This window comes from Phaethon lepturus, unplaced genomic scaffold (genome assembly GCF_000687285.1).
Source record: "Phaethon lepturus isolate BGI_N335 unplaced genomic scaffold, ASM68728v1 scaffold22535, whole genome shotgun sequence".
Taxonomy (NCBI): Eukaryota; Metazoa; Chordata; class Aves; order Phaethontiformes; family Phaethontidae; genus Phaethon; species Phaethon lepturus.
The window spans coordinates 13,821-35,043 of NW_010542940.1; the positions used below are offsets into that span (position 1 = coordinate 13,821).

Sequence of the window (21,223 nt, forward strand, 5' to 3'; positions counted from 1 at the left end):
TCCTTATGAGTCCCTTCCAACTTGAGATATTCTATTCTATGATTCAGTAGACATTTAAATGCCAAATAGATTTAACAGTAATGGTATCAGTCTATTCACTTTCAAAGTCAAAAAGCTATGTTTCTTTTTAGGGAAGTTTGTTTTCAAGTCCCCCTGCATTTCTGAATTGCAGTTGCTACCGATCACCTTGCTCAAAATGCACCATTACCTTTGACACCAATGTGAAATTTGAAAGATGTTCTTGAGGGCTGTAGCACAGAGTTACAATTCCATAATGGAACACATTCCCATATAAGTCAAGTCATTCCCCTGAGTTCCGTGGGATTGAATTTTCAGGAGTAAATGAACTCATTACAGTTCACTGCTCAGTGCCCCATCCCTTCCACTTTAATCAGTAACAGTATAAGCCATGAGTTAAATGACTGCATGATATCATAGCGAGTACTCTGAGCTACTTAAGGCTCTCAATTCAACTGTTTAAAAAAGGTTTTACAAAATACATGTTTAATTTTTTTTCAGTTTTAATATTCAGGAGTGTATTTGTTTAAAAGAGAGAACAAGCTTTGGCTTCATAGGTGTCTGCAAGTTCTGATCACGGAATGAACCAATATTTAATTGCCTATTATAAGAGTGGTTTGGATGGAGTACATGCTTGTTCTCAACAGCGTAGGAAACTGAATAGTGAATTGGCAGAAGCAGTGTTTTCCTAATGTTTGGATACTTTTTCCACACAGGTTCTAGAATTTGCAGTTATTTCAGAGTCTGCTGTGTCTTGTTTCTGTAAGCAGGCTACCAGCAGCTCACGTAACACGCAGTTTTTAACTGGCAATGTCTAAAAGGAATTTTGTAAACTGGATGACTGAGACCAAACACTGTACCCGGTGAAAGCTTTACTTCGGAGCGAACCATTTACGAAGCTGTAAACAGGAGATCGCTGCTTTTGTAACTCACCTTCAAGAATGGAGCCATTTTTGGCCAGCAGGGCCTTCAAAAGGAGCAGCACTGCAGAGCTTGTCTTGAGCAGCCTGTTCGATAAGCTTTTGATGCTGCTCAAACTGATGCAGAAAATCAGCAAGCGTAGATACATGCATATGTCTGTAGGTGTGGTTTGTCTGTCATGCATGTCTTACACTGTTTTGCATCCAAGTGATCTTCTCACTACCCTAGAAAACAGATTATCTTAACTAACCCATGCTGCTGGTTATGAGTTTATGCTAATTGGTATGCCAGCAACTATGTATTTACACAAAAAATATTGGAACAGGCAATACTTGAGTCCATTAATCGAGCAAAACAGGTAGCACAGGAATATTTTGAAAATCAGATGGATTTCTTAGACTCTCTGAGGTCACATACTTTGCATATCATAAATCAATGATTTTTTTTGCTTTCTAAGTATATTTAATCTTCAAATGTTGCTAAAGAAAGGAAAAATTAAACATCTTCACAAGTCAGCCAATATTAGGTTACATATTACAGATAATCTGATAGTTGTACCTGGACTCTTGCTTTTTGCAAGTAAGTTTCTGCAACTCTTTAAAAACAAGCAAAGCACAACTCAGTGGATAGCAGGGAAAGGAGGAAGAAAAAGCTGCACTTTTTGTATCTTGGGTTGCATTCAAGACTGTAAGAAGCCTACGAGTTGCTAGATGAACAGGTATCAGTCACAGAACATGTTGCTCCCCATTTAGTGTGCCTGGAAAGGTCACTGAGGATCCAGTTTGACTTCTCCTCTTGGGACTAACTGGATTTTTTTCTGGGTTTGCATTGAGCACCGGGAACCTTGCACTGGCACTCTTACTCGTTCCAGACTTAAGCACCAGTAGTGCTGGTGCAAGTCTTCAGCTGGGCATGCTATTTTGAAATCTTAATATTTTAAGACAAATTTAAAGCAATGTACTGAGAAGATAAATAGAATCTAGAAAAAGGTACGTGAGGTTACAGGAATGCTATAAATTACATAATTCAGAGTTACAGATTAGGTAAAGCCATGTGCATGTAATAGCAAAAATATGGTTTCATGTTCTGGCTAACCCAGGAATGAAAAATGCTGGTATTATGGTATTCATGTCTCTGAATTTGCTCCTAAATGTGACTTTACATATTGTACTTGCATACATGTATTTAAAATTAATAGCAGTTACCAAAGGCAGAACTAAGTATGTTATAGAGAATATAAAATTTTTATCAAGATACAGCACTCAGGCAGCTGGAGGAGCAAGACTCTCTATGGCCTGCTCAATTTTTTTTATATATATTAAATATAACAGCAGCTCTGGTATTTGAAGTACAGCATATAACAAGAAATAGAAGCAAATCGAACAGTTAACTTGAAACTTGGCTAAACCTTGTTTCCAGCAGTGCTTCCTTGTGGCCATGAAGCATACTAACAGCAAATATTATAAGCAATTTTCACCCTAATCCAGCCTCCCCTAGACAGCATGGGGCCTGCCTGAACTGTAAGCAGTATGCAGAATGCTCCATGGACTACACCACCAGCAACTCCACAGTATGAAATGAAACAGGATGAAAGTGCAAGCGTAACTTAACCTGAAGTTAAACATGCAATTGAAGTCAATCGGAACAAATTGTCAGGAAATGCCTGCCTCAGTAGCTTTCTAATGACAGCGTTCTCTTCCAAGTACTTCTCTGTAGGTACATTCACAGGGCAGCTGTGCAAGCATTTGACACTGGGGTGTTTTACTTGAGTGTATGAAGAACATGCAGGCGATTCTCTGCATTCCTTTCCCTGTGAATCCCGTTTGCTTAGCTTCACATAGCCATGCCAGAGCAGTTCCTCAGTTGTTCATTTGCTACTGAATTGCCATTACTGTGGTCGCACAGGAGCTGAACAGGTCAGCACTGAACTAGCCTGTTCCTTCTAGGCTTTGGCCACAGGCTCTGCTTTAACACTTCAGTAGGCTTTAGGTTATTATACATCATGTCTTTGGAAGCAGTTTTTTCCACCTCTAACATAGTTTTGGCTGCACAGCTTAGGAGAGCTCCACACTTCTCCACCCCTCAGCGTTGCTTCTAAGCCTTGTGCCTTTAGGTACTGGGGACATTGCTTTTAAGACTATCACTAGGGAAACCTGAGTTTACATCACCCCCATTGGGAAGCTTCAGCATTTCTCTGCCAATGCATAATCCTGCACCACAAAAGCAACAGCCAGTACCTGTTTCTAGAGCCATCCTGCACTCAGACCCAAGTACCAGAGCAGATTCATCTCTTCAGCACCAACATATGCCTGTAGAAGCCTGGGACTGAAACTCAGTGGCTTTTAATGCCTGATCTAACTGCTCAATACCAGCGCTGGTGCCAGCAGCTCTATTTCCACCATGCTGAAATTCCATTAGGGTGCTCAGATACACCAAACTGCCTTATCCTTTTACCTGGACCAGTCATCCTACCTGCAGTTTGCCCATCCCCCTCCATCCCCAGACAGTCTAAGACCCTCCAGCTTTGGAACAACCAGTAGTATCTTCTTCACATTTTCAGTTGCTTCTATTGGCTCTGAAGCTCCTATCTTCTTCTTAGGACACTGTGACTCCCCAGCATCATCGCTCCAGACAGCTCAAATGCAGAGAGTCCGTAAGAAATGGAAGGAAGAACAGGCTACCAAGGGGAAATACAAAGCATTTCTAGGCACAGAGATAAAACTAAAATGGCCACGTTCACTTTTAAACTTTTAAAACTGCTTAATGAAGCAGGTGACCCAGCACCAGAAAAAAACTGATATAATGAGGGCCTCCACTGAGACAGTCTCTTCTCAAACCACACAGGTCTGTTCATAGTAGTAAAGTTTGTGCAATGAGATGATGCTACCTGTAGTATAGGGAGCACAAGTTCGAGACTATTAAAGCTGGACCTCGCAAATGCATGAGGCTGGATGGGATTCGTCTGACAGTAGATCTACAGAAAGCCCTTCCTACCCCTTTACTGTGGTTATTCCATTATTTATTCACAGAAATTAAGTGGACATGTGGACTCACAGCCAGTTCAATTTCCTCCGCTGGTTTATGAGAAATATAAACATCTAACAGCTAGAAGCAGCTTTGCAGTTGTGTGGCTATAACAGATAGGATTATGTACATATCACATTCTCATGTCAGTTATCACACCATTTAAAAGACAGAAGGGCTACTGTACAGGAGTATTATTGAAGACCATTCCTGAATTGAAAAATGTGAAGTAACAAGTACATTTACAGGAAACCTGCAAACTTCAGGCAAAGTGAGTCAAATAGAAAAACATTAAGATCAATGTTCAGTTTTGCAAAGGTCAGTCTAGAAAACAGTTCTTCAGAGGCACATCATAGCTAACTTGTCATAGCTGAGACTGTTAGGACAGGATCTCTTGATGCTCCATGCTGAAATTTCTTCTTTTCATAAAGACTTAGCTGGGCATTTTCAACAGTGTTGAGCACTTGAAAAACTGTAAGGTACTATTTAATATCCAAAGCACTTGGACATTAATTAATATCCAATTAGAGAAGTCTAGCATCACAGAATAGGTTCTGGGTGACTAATGAAACCTGTATTCAGACATGAACAATATAAAGCTATTCGGATTTCAACACTAATGCAGGTTTTCCCTCTTTAGGTGACTTCAGGGGATATCAGCCTTGTTAGAGCTTTGCAGGTATGGCTGAACTGCAACTGCTATTCCTGTGGGACTGATCCCATGGAATCAAGGAAGTTGAAGTTCTGTTGGCTGCATCTGCTTAGCACTGACATTCCTAGCCACTAGCTTCTGCTCTAGTTTACTATCCAGATTAGGTACATGCCTACTTTATCTTAAGATACCACTTCACCTTGATCTCAAAATCACTCTAAGCTTAAGTACCATAAATGTATGCCAGAGTTTGTTACTTAAGACCAGCAGAAGCAGTTATCTTGATTCAGAGGAATATTTTAAACATTTAATGCCAAAGAAAAAATACAGGTTAGCTGAAGGTATCTCAAATTATCCCAAAATTGTGTGTTCATTTAGACAAACATTTTTAGCCTCCAGCTAAAGCATCACCTTTTCATTTGGCTTCCTTTGACATGCTGTCTCATTTTAGATGTACCCCCTTACAAGGGCAAAGTAAAGTAATTTAGGGCAAGCAGCACATAAATCTATTTCAGAATTAAACCATTTGGTACCAAAAGCATGAACAGTGTGAAGGCTAGAATTGCTGGATCATCACTACAAACAATTTAAGCGAACTTTTATTGAAGCATTAAGTTGTGGTACAGATATTTTTAAATGATCAAAGTCTAACACCACAGAAATTATAAACACCATACTCCCCCCATCCTGATCACCCTAGATAGTTTAATAATCCATTCAACAGCTTTCATTTTTATAGCCGAGGCTTATGCTTCTATTTGTAAGATGTGTATTTCAGTATTACTTGAAAAGGCATCTTCAGTCTACTTAAAGGACCTCAAGCCAACAAATGTCAAGTCAGTTGGGACAATGTTTAAGGACAAAAAAACAACTGAAATCTTGGTCCTCAATATTAACACCAAAAAGCATTAGTGCCATTTACAGCATGTAATTGATAACATTGGTAAAGAACATCAACAATATGCTTAAAATAAAAAAATCAAAATGTTCCAACCACTTGATTTCTAACCAAGCAGACTTCAGTTTAGAAGCACTGAAAAAGTGCTTCATTTATAAATACGGAAGGAACAAAAAACCATTGCGTCAAACCAGAAAGAGTCAAAATGTTGCAGGGACAAGAAGGGAAAAAAAACTCTGAATTTCGTAGTTAACATTCTGGTCTCACAGCTGTCAAAATCCCAGTATTTGCAAACAGAGCTGAAAGTGTGCCAGCTCCTTAAAGCCTGCGTTTTAGTCACTACCCATGAAAGTGACTTTGAATTACACACTTATTCATGCTCTATGAATAGCATTCTACTTCACATCTGCCCAGGTGTCCCAGACAGTTCTTGTTCTATGCCTTCACTTAATGCCCTCAAGTCACAGTAAGAGGAACCACCTTAGTAATTAGGAGGAAAAAACAGATGAAGTCACAACACTCAAGTACAACGTAAGTCACATGCACAACAATGTCACAGGACTGTCACAAGATAGAGGCATTAGCTTTGCTTGGAACAACAAAATGAAGTGACACTGGACCGGTTTAGAAACACTCTTTACAGTTAGAAGTGGTAAGTCACAGGTTTTAACTGAGAATAAACCAAACCAATCAACACACCCAGCCTGGCAAATTCCACTCCTTCACTAGATCTACCTGCCAGTGCTCAAAAGCACCAGCTTCTGAAGTCCAACATAACTGGAGATTAGGAACGAAAATATCTGGTGCCAGCATGAACTCGCACTTTGCAAAGCTGTCACACAACTATGCCAAAGCACTTGCATCCTGACTCGGCTCTTCCCCTATCAAGTCTTGGACCTTCTTCAAATTCTGCCATTGTGTAGCAGTATGACAGCTTGGGGATGTGGGCAGAAAAATGAGCATGAAGCTAAGATGAAGTTTAAGCTGCATTAGTACCGATACCCAAGTTTCTAAAGGTGAAAGACCAATGCACTAGCCCAGTTCTACAGTACAGCTGAGCAAATTCCTATAAGCTTTATTAGAGCATGAAAAGTCAGTCTGATTTAAAATTAAATCAACCTGTAGTAGCAAAACAATTTGTAACTGTTTTAAGAACTTTCTCCAAACATGAAAGTGTTAATTAGGAATCAGTTTCATTAGAAATCAGAAAAGTTTCTCAAAAAACTGTTTTAGACTGAAGTCACAACATAGATGAAAAAAAGAGTGGCAATTTAACAGAGAACTGTCCCCAGTGAGGAGGCTGAGGCTAAGGCCTAATGAGGACGAAAGCCTTGTCTGTGGGGAATTTTTGGTGATACCTGGAGAAAAACTATACTGTGTGTAATTCTACCTGAATCGTTTTTACAAGTGTTGTAAAGTTTCATACAGTAAGATTTTTCTACATGCACTTCAATTTCACAGCAAGAGTGGCATAGAGTACCTAAACACAGAAGAGAGCATTCATGCAAGATATCTAACTCCTTGATATAATAATGCATACAATTCAAAATGGTTATACTATGATTACACCTAGGGCTTTCCACAACTACAAGGTGGTGGAAGTGGAAAGCATGGCCCCCTGAATCATTAACTAGAAAGCAACCACCACCTTCTATATGGGATTTCTTTTTGCGTTTTTTCTTCATTCTTAATCAACTGTGCTGTTGCTGGCGATTTTTTGTAAAACTGGTGAAAACAAAATTATAATCACTGAATTGGGCAATCTGGTGATCAAGACGTTTAAACCCTTCAATCTTCTGGGCAGAAGAAAACACGGTACGACATTTAGAGCTCTAGAAAACAAAAACGTGAAAGTTACTTTTTTAAACTCAGCATTTAGAGACAGAGTAGCACAATACATATTTTGTGTGGTTCTCTTATGATACTGTTACCAACACACTTCAAACCTGTGCCTAACAGCACTGCCACAAGGTTCAATCCCAAGCAGTGATTCTGCTCCCTGTGTATGGTACAGCTTTTCTACAAACCACTATGGGGACATAACACCTCTCCTGTGAGGACAGGCTGAGAGATTTGGGGTTGTTCAGCCTAGAGGAGAGAAGGCTCCAGGGAGACCTTATTGCAGCCTTCCAGTACTTCAAGGGGGCCTATAAGAAAGATGGGGACAGACTTTTTAGCAGGGCCTGTTGCGATAGGAGAAGGGGTAATGGTTTTAAACCATTAGGGGAGAGATTTAGATGGGATAGAAGACATTTTTCACAACAAGGGTGGTGAACCACTGGCACAGGTTGCCCAGAGAGGTGGTAGCTGCCCCATCCCTGGAAACATTCCAGGTCACATTGGACAGAGCTCTGTAGTTGAAGTGTCCCTGCTCACTGCAGGGGGGTTGGACTAGATAAAGGTCACTTCCAAACTATTCTGTGATTAGCTGGCATCACCACCATTAATAGCAGCACTTCCACAACTGACAGCTACAGCCAAATCCAGAAAAATGCCAAAGCAAGAAATTATGCTGACACAGAACTGCACAGGAAGTCGTTACAATACTTAGACTGGCCTGCCTCATCTTAGCATTTCTTAAGTTTTCTGGGTATCAGATTTAGTACATGCCAAACTAGTACTGAAGAGTTTGTTTACTTTACAAACTACCACCCAAATAGTAGAGACAAACTGGAAACTAATAATGCTCCAGTAAAAAATCTCTAGCCTTTCTTTGTGTCTACAGGCATTTCAGGAGCTGACACACTAATTCAAGAAAACTCACCTGATTAACAAAGAGGGTTGTCACAAATTTTCCTGGCTTGAAAACCTCTACAACTTTTCTGATCAGGTCATCATAAGAGGTCTGACTTATGTTTGTTTCAAAACTAACGTAAGAAAACTCTGGTTCTGGAGTGATGTGAATAGTCCAGTAAGTTCCCTGAAAAAAAATATATTATTACTGCCAAATAATTATTATTTATTTGAAGATCTAATTATCATTAATTGTAAAACTTACATCCGATTTCATCCCATTCATTGAATACCCACAAGGATTGAACATTGTAGCATCAATAACAGAACCTGGTATCAGGTCACGAATTCCACTCATCTGAAATAGAAGTTAAAGTTACACCACTCAACTTATTATGCATCCTTACATTTGTTTAGATTTAACTCAAAGGTAGAACGAACACCAATTTAGGGGACAGGACACCAGAATTCTCCCAATAACAAGCCATTTGATAATCTGCACCACTGTACATGAACTTGCTTTGCATACTGTCACTTACCAAGTGAGTGACTGAGTGCCAAGTTGCATACACATTACCAGCTATTTTGCCTCTTATGGAAGCAAGCTGCATACCTCCAAGACAAGGGAACAGCTTAGAATTCTAAAACATAATTGCTTCTGCAACCAAAACAGAAAACGGAGCTCCCGTTCAGCCTTCACTTAGTGGATACTGGTTGTTTACATTTACTCCAGAGTAAGAATATACTTTATACTCTACAATGAAATGCAATCCCAAGCCCTTTGATTTCCCACACAGTACTTGAGCTACAGCCAAATCTCAATAGCAAATACAGTATAAGCATCAAACCCCAAGATGGAAAGCTAGATGAAGTCAAGGTACTGATCAGAAAACTTGTTCAGGTCACAGGATTTTCCCATTTGAAAAAAGGGGGAAAGGTGGCAAAACCATCAAGTTACGCTGAGACCTTACATCTACCCAAGCGGCTCCACAATTTAACTTTAATTTGGATACCTAGATTCCCTTGGCATTCATTCTCTTCAGTCTAAGTCTTACTCCTCGTATTCTCCATCCCTCAGTGGAATTTACTCAATTATCGTTTTATTCCTATTACTTCATTTTTCAGAGAATAACCTTCAACCACCCAAAGCACTGCAAACTGCTCCTTTCAATAGATGAAGGCAGGGGCATTGAAAATGTGAAGTTATAGTCACAAAAACATTCTAGGGTTAAATCCGTTTTACCCCGAAAACATTAACCTAACATCTATGGTATCTCTCCCACCACAAAATAAACCCTGTATTAAATAGTAAGTGAAGCATTTTGTTGTCCAATTTCCACCATTCCCAAAAAAGCCTAATTGTCAGGCAAACATACACGAGTGACATCATTTGCAGTAACACCATCTTTCATGTAGAACTGGTCCATAACTACTGGGTCAAGCTCGCTCATCAGAATTTCCAGTGTCTGATCAGGCTGATTGGATATCCGACTCTCTGGGAAATCCAGAGTGTACAGGTACCTATATAAAATACAAATCACTTATGTAATAAACATTAGCAGCACCAAGTTAAGTTCTACTTTACTGTACTACTGTACAAAGACTTCAAAGTCTTCACATACGTACCAGCAATCAGAATTCATACGCCCCATGCAATAAGCTGCTCCATCTAGACAAGACAAAAAGTCTCCAGTTAACGTACCACAGCTGATCCTTTATGTAGAGGATTAGCTTCATTTCATATTTCAAGACAGAAGTTTTCCACAAAATACTAAGAGGTTCACTGGTACAGTCAGCATCTGTATTAAATAACCAGGCATTTAACTTCAGGAATGTAAAGCCAATAGTCAGAAATTCTAACAGGCTCCCTCAGAAGCTGGCCTGGACAACCCAGTTCAGAGCCTCCTAGCAGGAAATTCAGATTACAGTTTTAGCTATGCACAGACAGAAACCCTAGTAGTCTGAAGCATCTATTTAATGAACTTACAATTAGCATTTATTTTCAAATAACTCAGATTACTACAATTTCCATGTTCCTTCAAAAAACTTTTCTGCCAGTAGTTAAAAATCAAGGTTATTCTTGTAGGTTGTAGATTTTATCAAATTCAGTCTTTAGTGCAGTGACTTTTCTGAGAAAAACTTACATTTTTCTTCAGTGTATTGGTTACCTTAAATTACTCCTACCTTCTTAATGAGACTTTTAGGGTTAGTGAGAGCTGGTTCTGCAGACTCACTCACTACACTCCATTTGGAAGCCTGAAGATGACCTCAGTTAAGACAAGGTGCTAGGTGTCAGGCTTAGTACAATTTAAATTTTGATCTTGGCGAGTTAGTGTCAGAAATTCAGAAAATAAGTATTTACAGCTTTTGATTTTTATGCAGCCGAAGCCTGTGCTGGCTGCAGAACTGCAAGGAGTGTGGAATGAATGGCCTGGCAGCCTGTACATATTGTACCACTTGTCACTTCTCACTTCACATCAACACTTCACACAAGCTGTGCAATTTTGCTAAGTTTCATGAACTTACTTGGGAAAATTTCATTAAGAAACTCTACTTCTTCCTGGAAATTCCTATGTGGGTACTCCTGGTGGGAAGGCTTCATGAAATTCTTACGTGAATAAAAGAAGCTCTGAAAAAATAAAGGTGCATCTTAGATATTGTATACATGCGCCCACCTTGAATCTAAAAATATAGAAAACTGCAAGCATTTATTATAAGCTTTCACAGGAACTAAGTTTTCATTGTCAAAATGCTGCTACCTGTATTTCGATTTCAGAAGCATATGGTTATTCCCAGCTTAATTTGTAAAAGCTACAGAAGACAGCTTACTTCCAAATTTGTTTTCCACAAGAAAACATCAGTGACTTCAGCAATGACAACATGGTCATGGAATTCTTTCACTCTTAGGTAACCTTAACTCAGCACAACAGCATTTGTAAGTTGCATCCTTTAAGAGGCAAACAGAAGGCTAATTCCTACAGCAGAGCAAGCAATCTTATATTACAGTCTTCCCATTCTAGGAAGCATACATAAATGGCAAAGGAAGTTTCAGAATACTTAATAGAATCAGTGCATTTTAAATATTAGTAAGAAGCTTTTTGTACTTTCTAAGGGAGATGCAGCATTGGTGGCACCTTACCTGAATTGAGTCAAACCCACTGTACTCCCTAGCAAGCTCCAACAGGGGAACCAGTGCTTGCAGTAAGAGGGTGGTACCACACGTCTTCAAAATGAAACGTCTCTTGGAGACAAACATGCTACTCTCACTGTAAAAAAAGATGTGTTAAAAATTTTAAGCGCTCTATATAGAACAAGCCAGGAGAGAATGGCTGTATCTTGGTTCTTACCCAACCAAATGCATTACTGTAAGTGAACGTTCAGCATATGGTACATAAACATGCTTGGCAAACGCATGAAACCAATAGACTGCAGCTGTTATCATTTCCCAAAACAAATACCTGCTGCAAGCGCAATATTACACAGGTACCACACAACAGGAACAGCGGTACTACATGCATTACATATCCTCAATCTATTCTAGATATAGACATGCATTTTAATTTCTTGAACCAGACACAGAAGCAGCTCAAATTTGAAATCCAACTTTTTCAGATGAAATAAAGCCTATGAGAAAGCGAACTCAGAAGAGGCAAAAGCCTTAACAGAATTTAATAAATTGTCTGGCTGCATCTTCTAGAAAAGCTGACTAGTGGAAAGTGGTACATCAGCACCTGTCCACAGGAACAGGAAGTCTCATGATGAGAGTGTAGGCACAGCTATACAATGCACCTCATGTATAAGGTATAGAAATTAGCTATATGTAAATTTAAATCAGACACTTAACTACAGCCCCACTGAGACAGGCACTGATACTACATCCAGAACACTTACACATGTGTGGCAAGCATCTTCTCACCAAGTAACTCAACAGTGGGAATAAAAGTCTAGCTTAACTAACTCAGTTTGGAATGCTATTTAAGAATTCAAAGTAAAGGTTATATTTCATCCAGGATACAGTTGTAACTAGTTACATCCTTTTCAGAATTTTGTTTTAAGTACATGAAGCTTGCAGAAACAAGACTTCAGCAGAGTTTCTTTGACTAGCTTGCTCTTAGCCCAACCTTGCCCTCAAGGCAGTCTTTCAGAGTACAAAAGCTTCAGTTTTTGTAATCTCAAGTACAACAGAGAATGTCAATGTGTCTGTAAAGTTCATGTAGAAAAAGCATGAAAGTATTTCACAAGATGAAAAACACATGGCAAAAGTAGCAATCTTACAACTAACTGCTGCACAGCACAAAAATTCCAAGACTTCAGGAAAGCAACATTTTTACATACATCTTTAGCTCAGCTGCAAGCATTGTTCCACTTGATTACACTATCTGGGGTTAAAGCCAATCTCCTGATATAGCTTTTGCTGATCTAAAAGTGACACTTTTAGCGCACTATTCTGCTGAAGCAATCCTAAACCTCTTAACTGGGGAGACTTATTGACCCCTGGACGAAATTCAGTGATCAGGTGCAGAAACACCACAGCTCTGTCCTTAATCCTTTTAATTAAAGATGACAAACACTTAACTATGACGACATTTCCATGACTGAACAGAAGCATGACAGTACTATGATTAGCAAACCCGTGCAAGTTGTAGTCATGAACAGCAGAATCTTAACCTGAGACTGGATTCTCAGCCAAGTGGATCCCATATGACAGCTTTAACTTTCTTACATCTTGGAGACACAGAATAAGCTAGTGGCTTACCTGAGTACATAAGCTTCCTGCTTGTCAGTTTTTGTCACACTTATGATCAAACAATGCACATTCTCCAGAAGTTTGTCCCACTCAATCCTGTGAGGAAATTACAGAAGAGAACAACAGGTTAAACGAACTGAAGTCTTCTGGAACCCTGGGTAAGAAGTATAGCCCAAACAAGACCATAGCTCTTGTCTTGAGTTGATGGATCCGAGAGCATGGAAGGCTAAGACTTTATACAGAAACCATCACAATACAGTAATATCCAATACTTGCTCCCACTGGCTAAGTACTCCTCAAAATCTGTTAGTGTAAACTGCTGCACAAAGACAATTGTCAAACAGCAACCCCAAGCTTCTAACTAGGCAAGTCAGCATAACCTTAAGTCCTGCATCCCACATGTACTAAGATAAAATTCATTGCTATAACTTAAAAGGTATGCCTTAGGTTGAATCTCCATATACGTCAGTCAGTAGTCACTGGCAACTACTAGAATAATGAACCAGCAAGTTAACATTAACATGTTTTATTTGTCCAGCTTAGAGCCAAGTTTATAATTTAATGGAAAACCAGTCCTAAAAACTAATACATCTCAGTGACTCAAATTCCTCTTTGATCAATCAGGATCACAGAATTCCTTCTACTTCTGGAAGATACAGAAAACTTATAGCAAATAGTTTGGAATATTACAAGAAAATAAACTATTTTCATATAGTGCAAGTTGAAGCTACGGTGCTAGATTTCAGTATAGTGGTAGAAGTTTAATATTTCAATTTTTTACTGTCATTACTCATTACTGTAGAAACAAGGAAGTTCAAGAAACTGGGGAAAAAATCAAATTACTCAAATTAAGCCCAAAGACTTCCAAGTACTCATGGGAAGTGACAGACTTGCAAAAAACTACTTTGATTGTCACTTCAGTCTTGCATCTACACCTGATTAGTAGAATCCAATATACTCAAATTTGCTATAAAGCAGACAGGAATAAACACAGCTTCCTGAAGTTGCAAAATTACAAGACTGCCACCTCCCTAGTTCTCCCATCCTTCCCTTCCTACATCCTTATTCCACCTGCAGGTTTGCACTGGCTCTTGTGCTCAGACCTGTCATGAACCAAGACACTTACTAACCCAGCTTAAAACTAAGCTGCCCACCAGCAGAGCTGAAAAAACCATAGGATCCTTCGCAGCTGGCAGCACAAAAAACCTGCAATTTTTTCATCACCAAGCAAGCTACCAGACTGGTTCAGCTGCCCGTCTGTCAGCCTAATCCTTCCTCAGGAGGCAGACCTCTCCCTTTATTGACACCACAAAAGCTCCATAGTTGTACTTCAGAACAGAGCACGCACTGTTAATTCTATCAGCAGGGTTCCTCCCGCAGCCACCAATCTCTCCGCTTAGAAAACTGGTCAGTTTGCAAAGCTGAAGTTTTAATTCTGCTGTACATAACTAAAATTATCCAGATGTTTTTTGCTGCTCTAAACACCCCGGCAAATCAATGCCTTAATTTCTCCCTCAGTTGAGAACGCCTCCTGAAACTGAATTCTGTACCTTTACTACTAATACTTCAGGATTTTCCCTTTTAAAGCGTATCTTACGCTACATCAGTATATTTATACAGGAGTCAACCAGAATGACATACTTAACTTAGGCTCACACTATAGCCTCCTTTTAGGTGAGACTGACACTATTAAAAATGAGTTTAAGAAAATCCTATGTATCTTAAAATCTCTCATAACTAAGTGCATATCTGAACAAGTTCATGAACTCTGTGATATAACTGGATACTCAAAATCAAAGTGAGGTTTTCCCTACCACCCCATCAAGTGAACTTGATGAAATACTTTTCTGCAACTATAGACATGACAGCACAGACCAGTCAAATCTGCATGTCAAATTAAAGAAACAGCTTGTTTTTAGTGCTGAGTCCCACACATTTATTCAGTTCTACACTTACATCATTGACTGGGTTTAGCTCTGTTCCTGATACGCAAATTTATATGAAATTGCAATTGTCTGCTTATCTTAGAAAAACCTGGTAAATGCAGAAGGTGAAATAGTTTATATTACATCTATTTTTTAAATACTTGTAGACAATCACACTATTTTGCTGAAAAGACTGAAGGATTTAGTTTTCTCCGGAGGTGACAGCACACCTGCATTAATTTGCCAGCCTTAGTATCTTCCCTCTAACATCCTAATATACTCTTCCTGCAAGTTGAACAAAGGTAACATGTTAATTTGGTTTGGCATGATGGAATAACTGTTCAAATCATCCAGCACCACTACTGACTGTATTTGATCTGCCACTGAAGAAACACCCCATGTCTGACCTAGCATTTATGAAAGCTGAGGCAGAGCTCCCTCACACTGCCTGATGCTGAGCTGCAGTAACCCCACTTAGACAAAGTCAGATTTGTAGTAATGTACAAGTATTAATGGGTATGTAACTACCTCAGGCTTTGCAAGAGCATACATCTCAGCCTTCAGAAGCTTCTTACCTGGTCAGATAGTCAAAACCTTTAGCTGTATGTCGGCAAGTGAGAATTTTCTTTAACTATCACTATGTTCACTATAATCTATCACTATAATAAGTAATATATCACTAAATGCAGACATTTCAGGAAAATGGCTCATTTAAGTTTCAATCGCATATTAGCAGAGGAAGATGTGACAATTTTGGTGCTGAAGTAGTCCCACAATGAAGGGCCAGGACAGCATACTACCAATAATACAACACTGCAAGTTAAGTTCAAAGCCTACCTGGCAAAGCGAGTCCCTACTTACCTTCCTCAGTACTGTGGTTGGCATTTAGGTACTATGGCTGAAATCTGCAGTTGCAGAAGAACTCTGCTTATTAAAACTTTGCTCAATTCTTCACTATCCCACTACAGAAACCATAGCTAAGCATATGCTAAATGTTCATGCGTTCAGCCTTTACAGGAATAAAGGGTAGAGTTCATCATTTGATCTGGTTAGAGTAGCATTAAGGAAAAAAGCCTACAAGTTGAGAAACACCAGATGTCAGGCTTGGTCCAGAAGCATATGTAACACTGACTAATAAAGGGTTGCAGCACCCAGGATGAGATGACCACATTAGGGAGAAGTTTTGCAGAGATACTTACCTGCACCTACATGAATTTTAAAGTTAAGCACAGAAAACTAAAAAAAAGGCCACTAACATGCTGGATTTGATCTCAGTATAATTTATTTAAACAAGACGACCCTTAGGATTTGACATTTTCCATTGTTTAGAGCAGAGCTAAGGAAGAACATCTGGGACTACTTTGTACCAAGTAGACTGAGTTCACTAGAAGTGTCAGTCTTGCATTTCTTCCTTTTCTTTAATCTGTATAATTATTTAAGTGTTACTAGTTAAAGACAAGCAATGTCCACCCCCACTTAAAGTGGAAACAAAAAATCCACCTTAAAAATAGTATTTCAACAGTTATCAGTACATGTATTGCAGCTAATCCCATTTTATTTTGTCAAGTAAAAATCCTCAAAGTTAGTAACTGAAATACTTGAAAACATTACTTTGTATTTCGTAACTGAGTGAAGTTTTAACTGGGAAGCAAAGCCTCCAACTGGAAAGGGGGAACCAAAGACTAATTCTCAATAACATGCTATCATGGGCTTCTGCTCTTCAGAATTCCCCCTTCAATGGGAAGTATGTGGATTGCATTACTATTTCCTAAATTATTTCCCATAGCCAGACACCAGGACAATCACACTTTGGAAACTGCTTTCCTATACTCAAGGCAAGCATACCAGAATATGACATGTGAAAATCATTGGTAGCTAAGCAGGTTCTGTAGCACACCTGCATCCATTGGAACTCCAAACTTAAAATGCATTTCAGACCAACTCCTCACTGTTATGCAGGCTTACTACCCACTTCATTCCAAAGCTGCAAGATCCTGTTTCTGAGGTTTCAAGTAACTGTCACCTTCTGCAAGTCAAAATAGTTTCTCCAACAGGCAAGTACCATGCATCTTAAATGGTTGCACATGCTCAGACAATACCAAATGAAAGTGGAATGCGTCTACTCAAGCATGAAAAACCATCCATGCTTAATGGTAGAAACCTACTCGCTCTATACTTGAATAGCAGAACATGCCAAAAGAAAAAAAAACAAGTTTAGCAATCTACTCCTATACCTGTGTTGCAATGTTTAGTGCCTTATCAGCACAGACTTGTTACCAGAGTGTAAGTAATTTCCACTCAAAATGCCACCCAGGTATGTCAGTATGGAAAACCTATCAGAACTGAGAAGTATTTTAATTTATTTTTTAGGAGGTATACTTGAAGCACATAATGAAATGAATAGACAGTCCCTCTCAACCAAGTTCCAAATCAATGTTTGCTGTTAATTTCATATTTCTGATAAATAAATTAAGCATAAGCTATGAATCAACTTTTCCTTGCCAGGTAAAACCATACTTTTCAGTGCAAGTTATTGCCCTATTTTGAGCCTTTCCCTTCAGGGGTAAAACAGGTTCTTAACACAGCAGTCAAGCATATCAGGCACAATACTGCCATTTCAGGCCAACTGGGAAAGGGATAACAGCAGTTTAAAGAGATAAAGAACTACATCAAGAACTTGTTCCTACCAGCAATTAACAGCCTCCATACACATATCATCCCACCACCCCAGTACCAGCACCTTGCCAATGCAGCCCAGACAGCACTGGGGGGAAGAGTTGTTTTACAGTAGGGCAGGAATTCTTAGTAAGTCAGTCCTATGAAACTCCTGCAGACAGCTTAAGCTGTATACATACTCTTGCATAGCTATTCATTAAAGTGAAACAGATGAAAAATCTGTAGTAAAAAAAGCAATAAGCATTTTAATCTTGTACTTTACTGTAAGACCTTGTTTTAAAAATCAAGCAATCTGTTGCAGAGCAACTTTTTATTCCCTCACCTGTTACCTACTAAGTATTAAGAGCCAACAGATATATCAGTTACCTCATTAGCAGGCTACAGTTAAGTAGGTAAATTCCTACCGATACTATGATCTAGAACAGTCAAAACAAACTGCCTAGGCAGAGGAGGTGTAGCCAGGGCACCTGGAAGCTGGCTTGCCAGCAGAGTTGCAACATGAGTTTCAAGCATCCTGAAACAGGTAGATGACAGTACAGGCCAACTACACAAAAATCACAAGCTTTAAGGCACCTCCCAGCAGCTGGTGTATTTATCTGCAGACAGCTGCACATAAATTAGTTCTTACTAGAATTGTAACTTAGCTTAAAAATTGCTGTTGAAGGTAAATTATCTTGAACTATGTCACACCCTGAGTTTAGACACAAGGCTCTGGCAACTCGATAATTTTACTTCAGAGGCATCTGTGGAGTGCACAAAACCCACACACCCTCTATGTGCTCTGAACATAGATATACAAAAAGGCTGTCTGCATCTTCCCCCTTCTTAAGTTTAAGATACTCTCCATGGACATGCACCTGAATGGGAAGACTGCATTCTTGCATAAAATTCTCCGATTACCTTCCATCTCCACAAAAAATGCTCAGCAAGTACACATGGACAGAAGCCCTTATCCTGGCACAATCTTGCCTACCCCACCTTCTTCCCAGCCTCCAGCTCTACACTGCTTTGTTGTGAATCACTGCAGAAGTAAGAGTAGAGCAGGGCTCATGGCTCAGCCTTCTTGTACCGTCACTGGTTACAAAAATGGGCAGATAACACTGCTGAGGTCGTAACGACTAAGGGAAGGGGTAGAGGCGCAGCAGCACTGCAACAGCAAGTGGACTCAGGCTATAGGGTGCAGTACACAGCAAGTATTTACAGGACTCACATCAGATGCTTGACAGTATTGGTGCTTAGAAGTTCTTATGTAGCACAGCATGAGAAGTTCCTATCAGTGTCACTCCATATTGCTCACTACTGCACTGTTTTTCCTCCAGTTTGCTGCACGTCCTCATAATATAGACAAATAGGAAGCACATCAAAGGTTCAAAACCAAGCTTAATTCCAGAGTATTCTTCAGGGTTGAATGCTTGAGATATGGACTCTTAATACTTGCATCATTATCCTGTGGTTTCAAACTTCTGTACATTCAAGATCATGATAAACCTTGAGATGGGAAATGCATAGTTGCACATCATCTGAAGGAATAAACAGCTTACTTTACTGTGGGGATAGTGAATGCACTAGTCTGTAACCACAGAATTCCAGGGCTCGCATGTTCACCATGTTTTCAGCAAACCCTCCTTTTTTTATACGGTTTAAGGCTATTTAAAAAAAACACAACATACTTTAAAGCACTAGTGAGAACAAGCACTAAAGTTAAAGTAAATTATTCCGAGACCACAAAAATGTTAACTTCATTCCACTTTTGAATGAGCAGGGTAGGCACCTTCAGATGCTTCCCACTATTTCAACCACAAGACCTTTTCACAGAACTGATTAGCAAATAAACAAAACCCACAAATCTTAACAGCAAAGTGAAGTCCACATTCAATATTTTCTTTAAGTTTTTAGTTGTGACCTTTACTGAATGTAAGGTCACAGTAAGTATAGATCTTTTCTTAAATACTTTACACCTACCCAAACTCTTCTCTAGAAAGCAGGCTTGCCCATAGGAGGAGAAAATGAGGAAAAAAATCTTAATCGCATCAGTTCTTAAACTTTCTTCCCTTTCTTTGCTGGTGATATCTAGCAAAGACTTTAAAATATCTAATCCCAGCAAGCACACGCAACATGGAAATTTTCAGCTTTGAACACCAGCTTAGTCATTCAGTAGATGAATGGCTCACATTTCACTACTAAGCAGGTATTACAATACAAAAGGCAAGCTCAACTGGTTTGCAACTTGATTCTAATTTAGCTGTTCTACAGTTTCAGCTTTGATTTCAGGTTCTGTTCATAGACTAGCTTATTCCATTGCCTTTATAGAATTAGCATAGTGGGATATACTTTATACATTTTTTTTCATTTGCATCTATCCACTGTAACAAATAATTTAATCCTGACAATTTTCTAAAAGAGAATTTTTTATAAAACTTCATTTCATGCTAGCAACACAGTATCACTGATAATTACTCCTGAACTCAGGTTAACAGATGTTAACAGCAACTTTTAGACATCACAGCTTCCTACCAAAAAAGTACACAGCTTCAATGAACATCTTTTATTAAGAGCCAATTAACACAAAGGCCTTCAAAGCTTGCTCACAGCTCTGAAACTGTGTTAAAGACCACATGTTCAACAGTTAACAGTTTGTATCTACTCTATTAAAACTTTACAGCCATATCTAAACCATACAAAGGAACTGTCACAGTACCTATCTCTGCAGTTTTGTGAACATGACCCTGAGCTGACAAACAGAACACAAGAGTATGAACACATCAATGAGGAAAGCATTTGCTGAGTGCCACCTCTAAACTAGACCTGTATATTCCAACACCAGCATAGTAACACAAAGTCGAGTACTTCCGCAATCTTTCACATTTAAAGCCAAACACAACTAGCCAAACACACTAGGAATCCTAAGTGCCTCCGTAACTCAGATCATCTGCCCGTATTTTAGCTAGGATTTGCAATAGTCTTCCAGGATTACCTTTACATTAACTATACAAGTTGTTACCTTGTGGTATCTGCTACAGCACTAAATCTCAAAGAGCTGTATAACCACATCCGATGATTTCCATGTTAAGCACATTATTTAAAAAGGTCTAAATATCTTCACAAGTCAGAAGGTTACATGAGTAAATTACCTCATTATACCAATAGGTCAGAGCTAAACATGTATTCTGCATATAAACACACATGTATATACAACATCACTGCTACTCATTATTTCAGAAAAGACAGTTATCCGCCCACTGGCAACTCGCATCTTTGGACAGCTAACTCTACACACAGGAAATTTGCCAAGAAATACCAAAACAAAGGAAAAGACAAATAGCATTTGTTAAGTATGCCTTTGAATGGAGACACTACCATCATTACCATATTTCAAACATTCAATAGATCATGACAAGCTCTCCTCCAAGCTCCCTTTTGCAAGCTCCCCGACCAAAGACCACTGGAAAACAGTGATATATGCTAGCAGACCTGGATACATGGAAAACACTAGATCCTCCAGCTACCATTTGAACTTCGAAAGTTGAGCAGTTTACCATACTGATAGTAAACTACTGACATAGGTATAACGTTCAGATTTGCCCCATATTCTTAAGACAAGGCTGCTTTTTTCAACTATGTCAGCTGAT

General features: G+C 39.1%; 1 protein-coding gene across 1 annotated transcript; it reads right to left on the reverse strand.

Moving 5' to 3' along the window:
- Positions 1-5,181: 5,181 nt before the first annotated feature.
- AMD1 (adenosylmethionine decarboxylase 1) lies at positions 5,182-13,088 on the reverse strand. The gene is made up of 8 exons (XM_010288209.1): positions 13,003-13,088; positions 11,386-11,512; positions 10,773-10,875; positions 9,873-9,915; positions 9,623-9,767; positions 8,512-8,604; positions 8,278-8,433; positions 5,182-7,345 (listed from the first exon to the last, which is right to left on the reverse strand). The coding sequence occupies exons 2-8, from the start codon at positions 11,500-11,502 to the stop codon at positions 7,205-7,207; spliced, it is 798 nt and encodes a 265-aa protein (XP_010286511.1). The 5' UTR covers positions 11,503-11,512; positions 13,003-13,088; the 3' UTR covers positions 5,182-7,204.
- Positions 13,089-21,223: the final 8,135 nt, after the last annotated feature.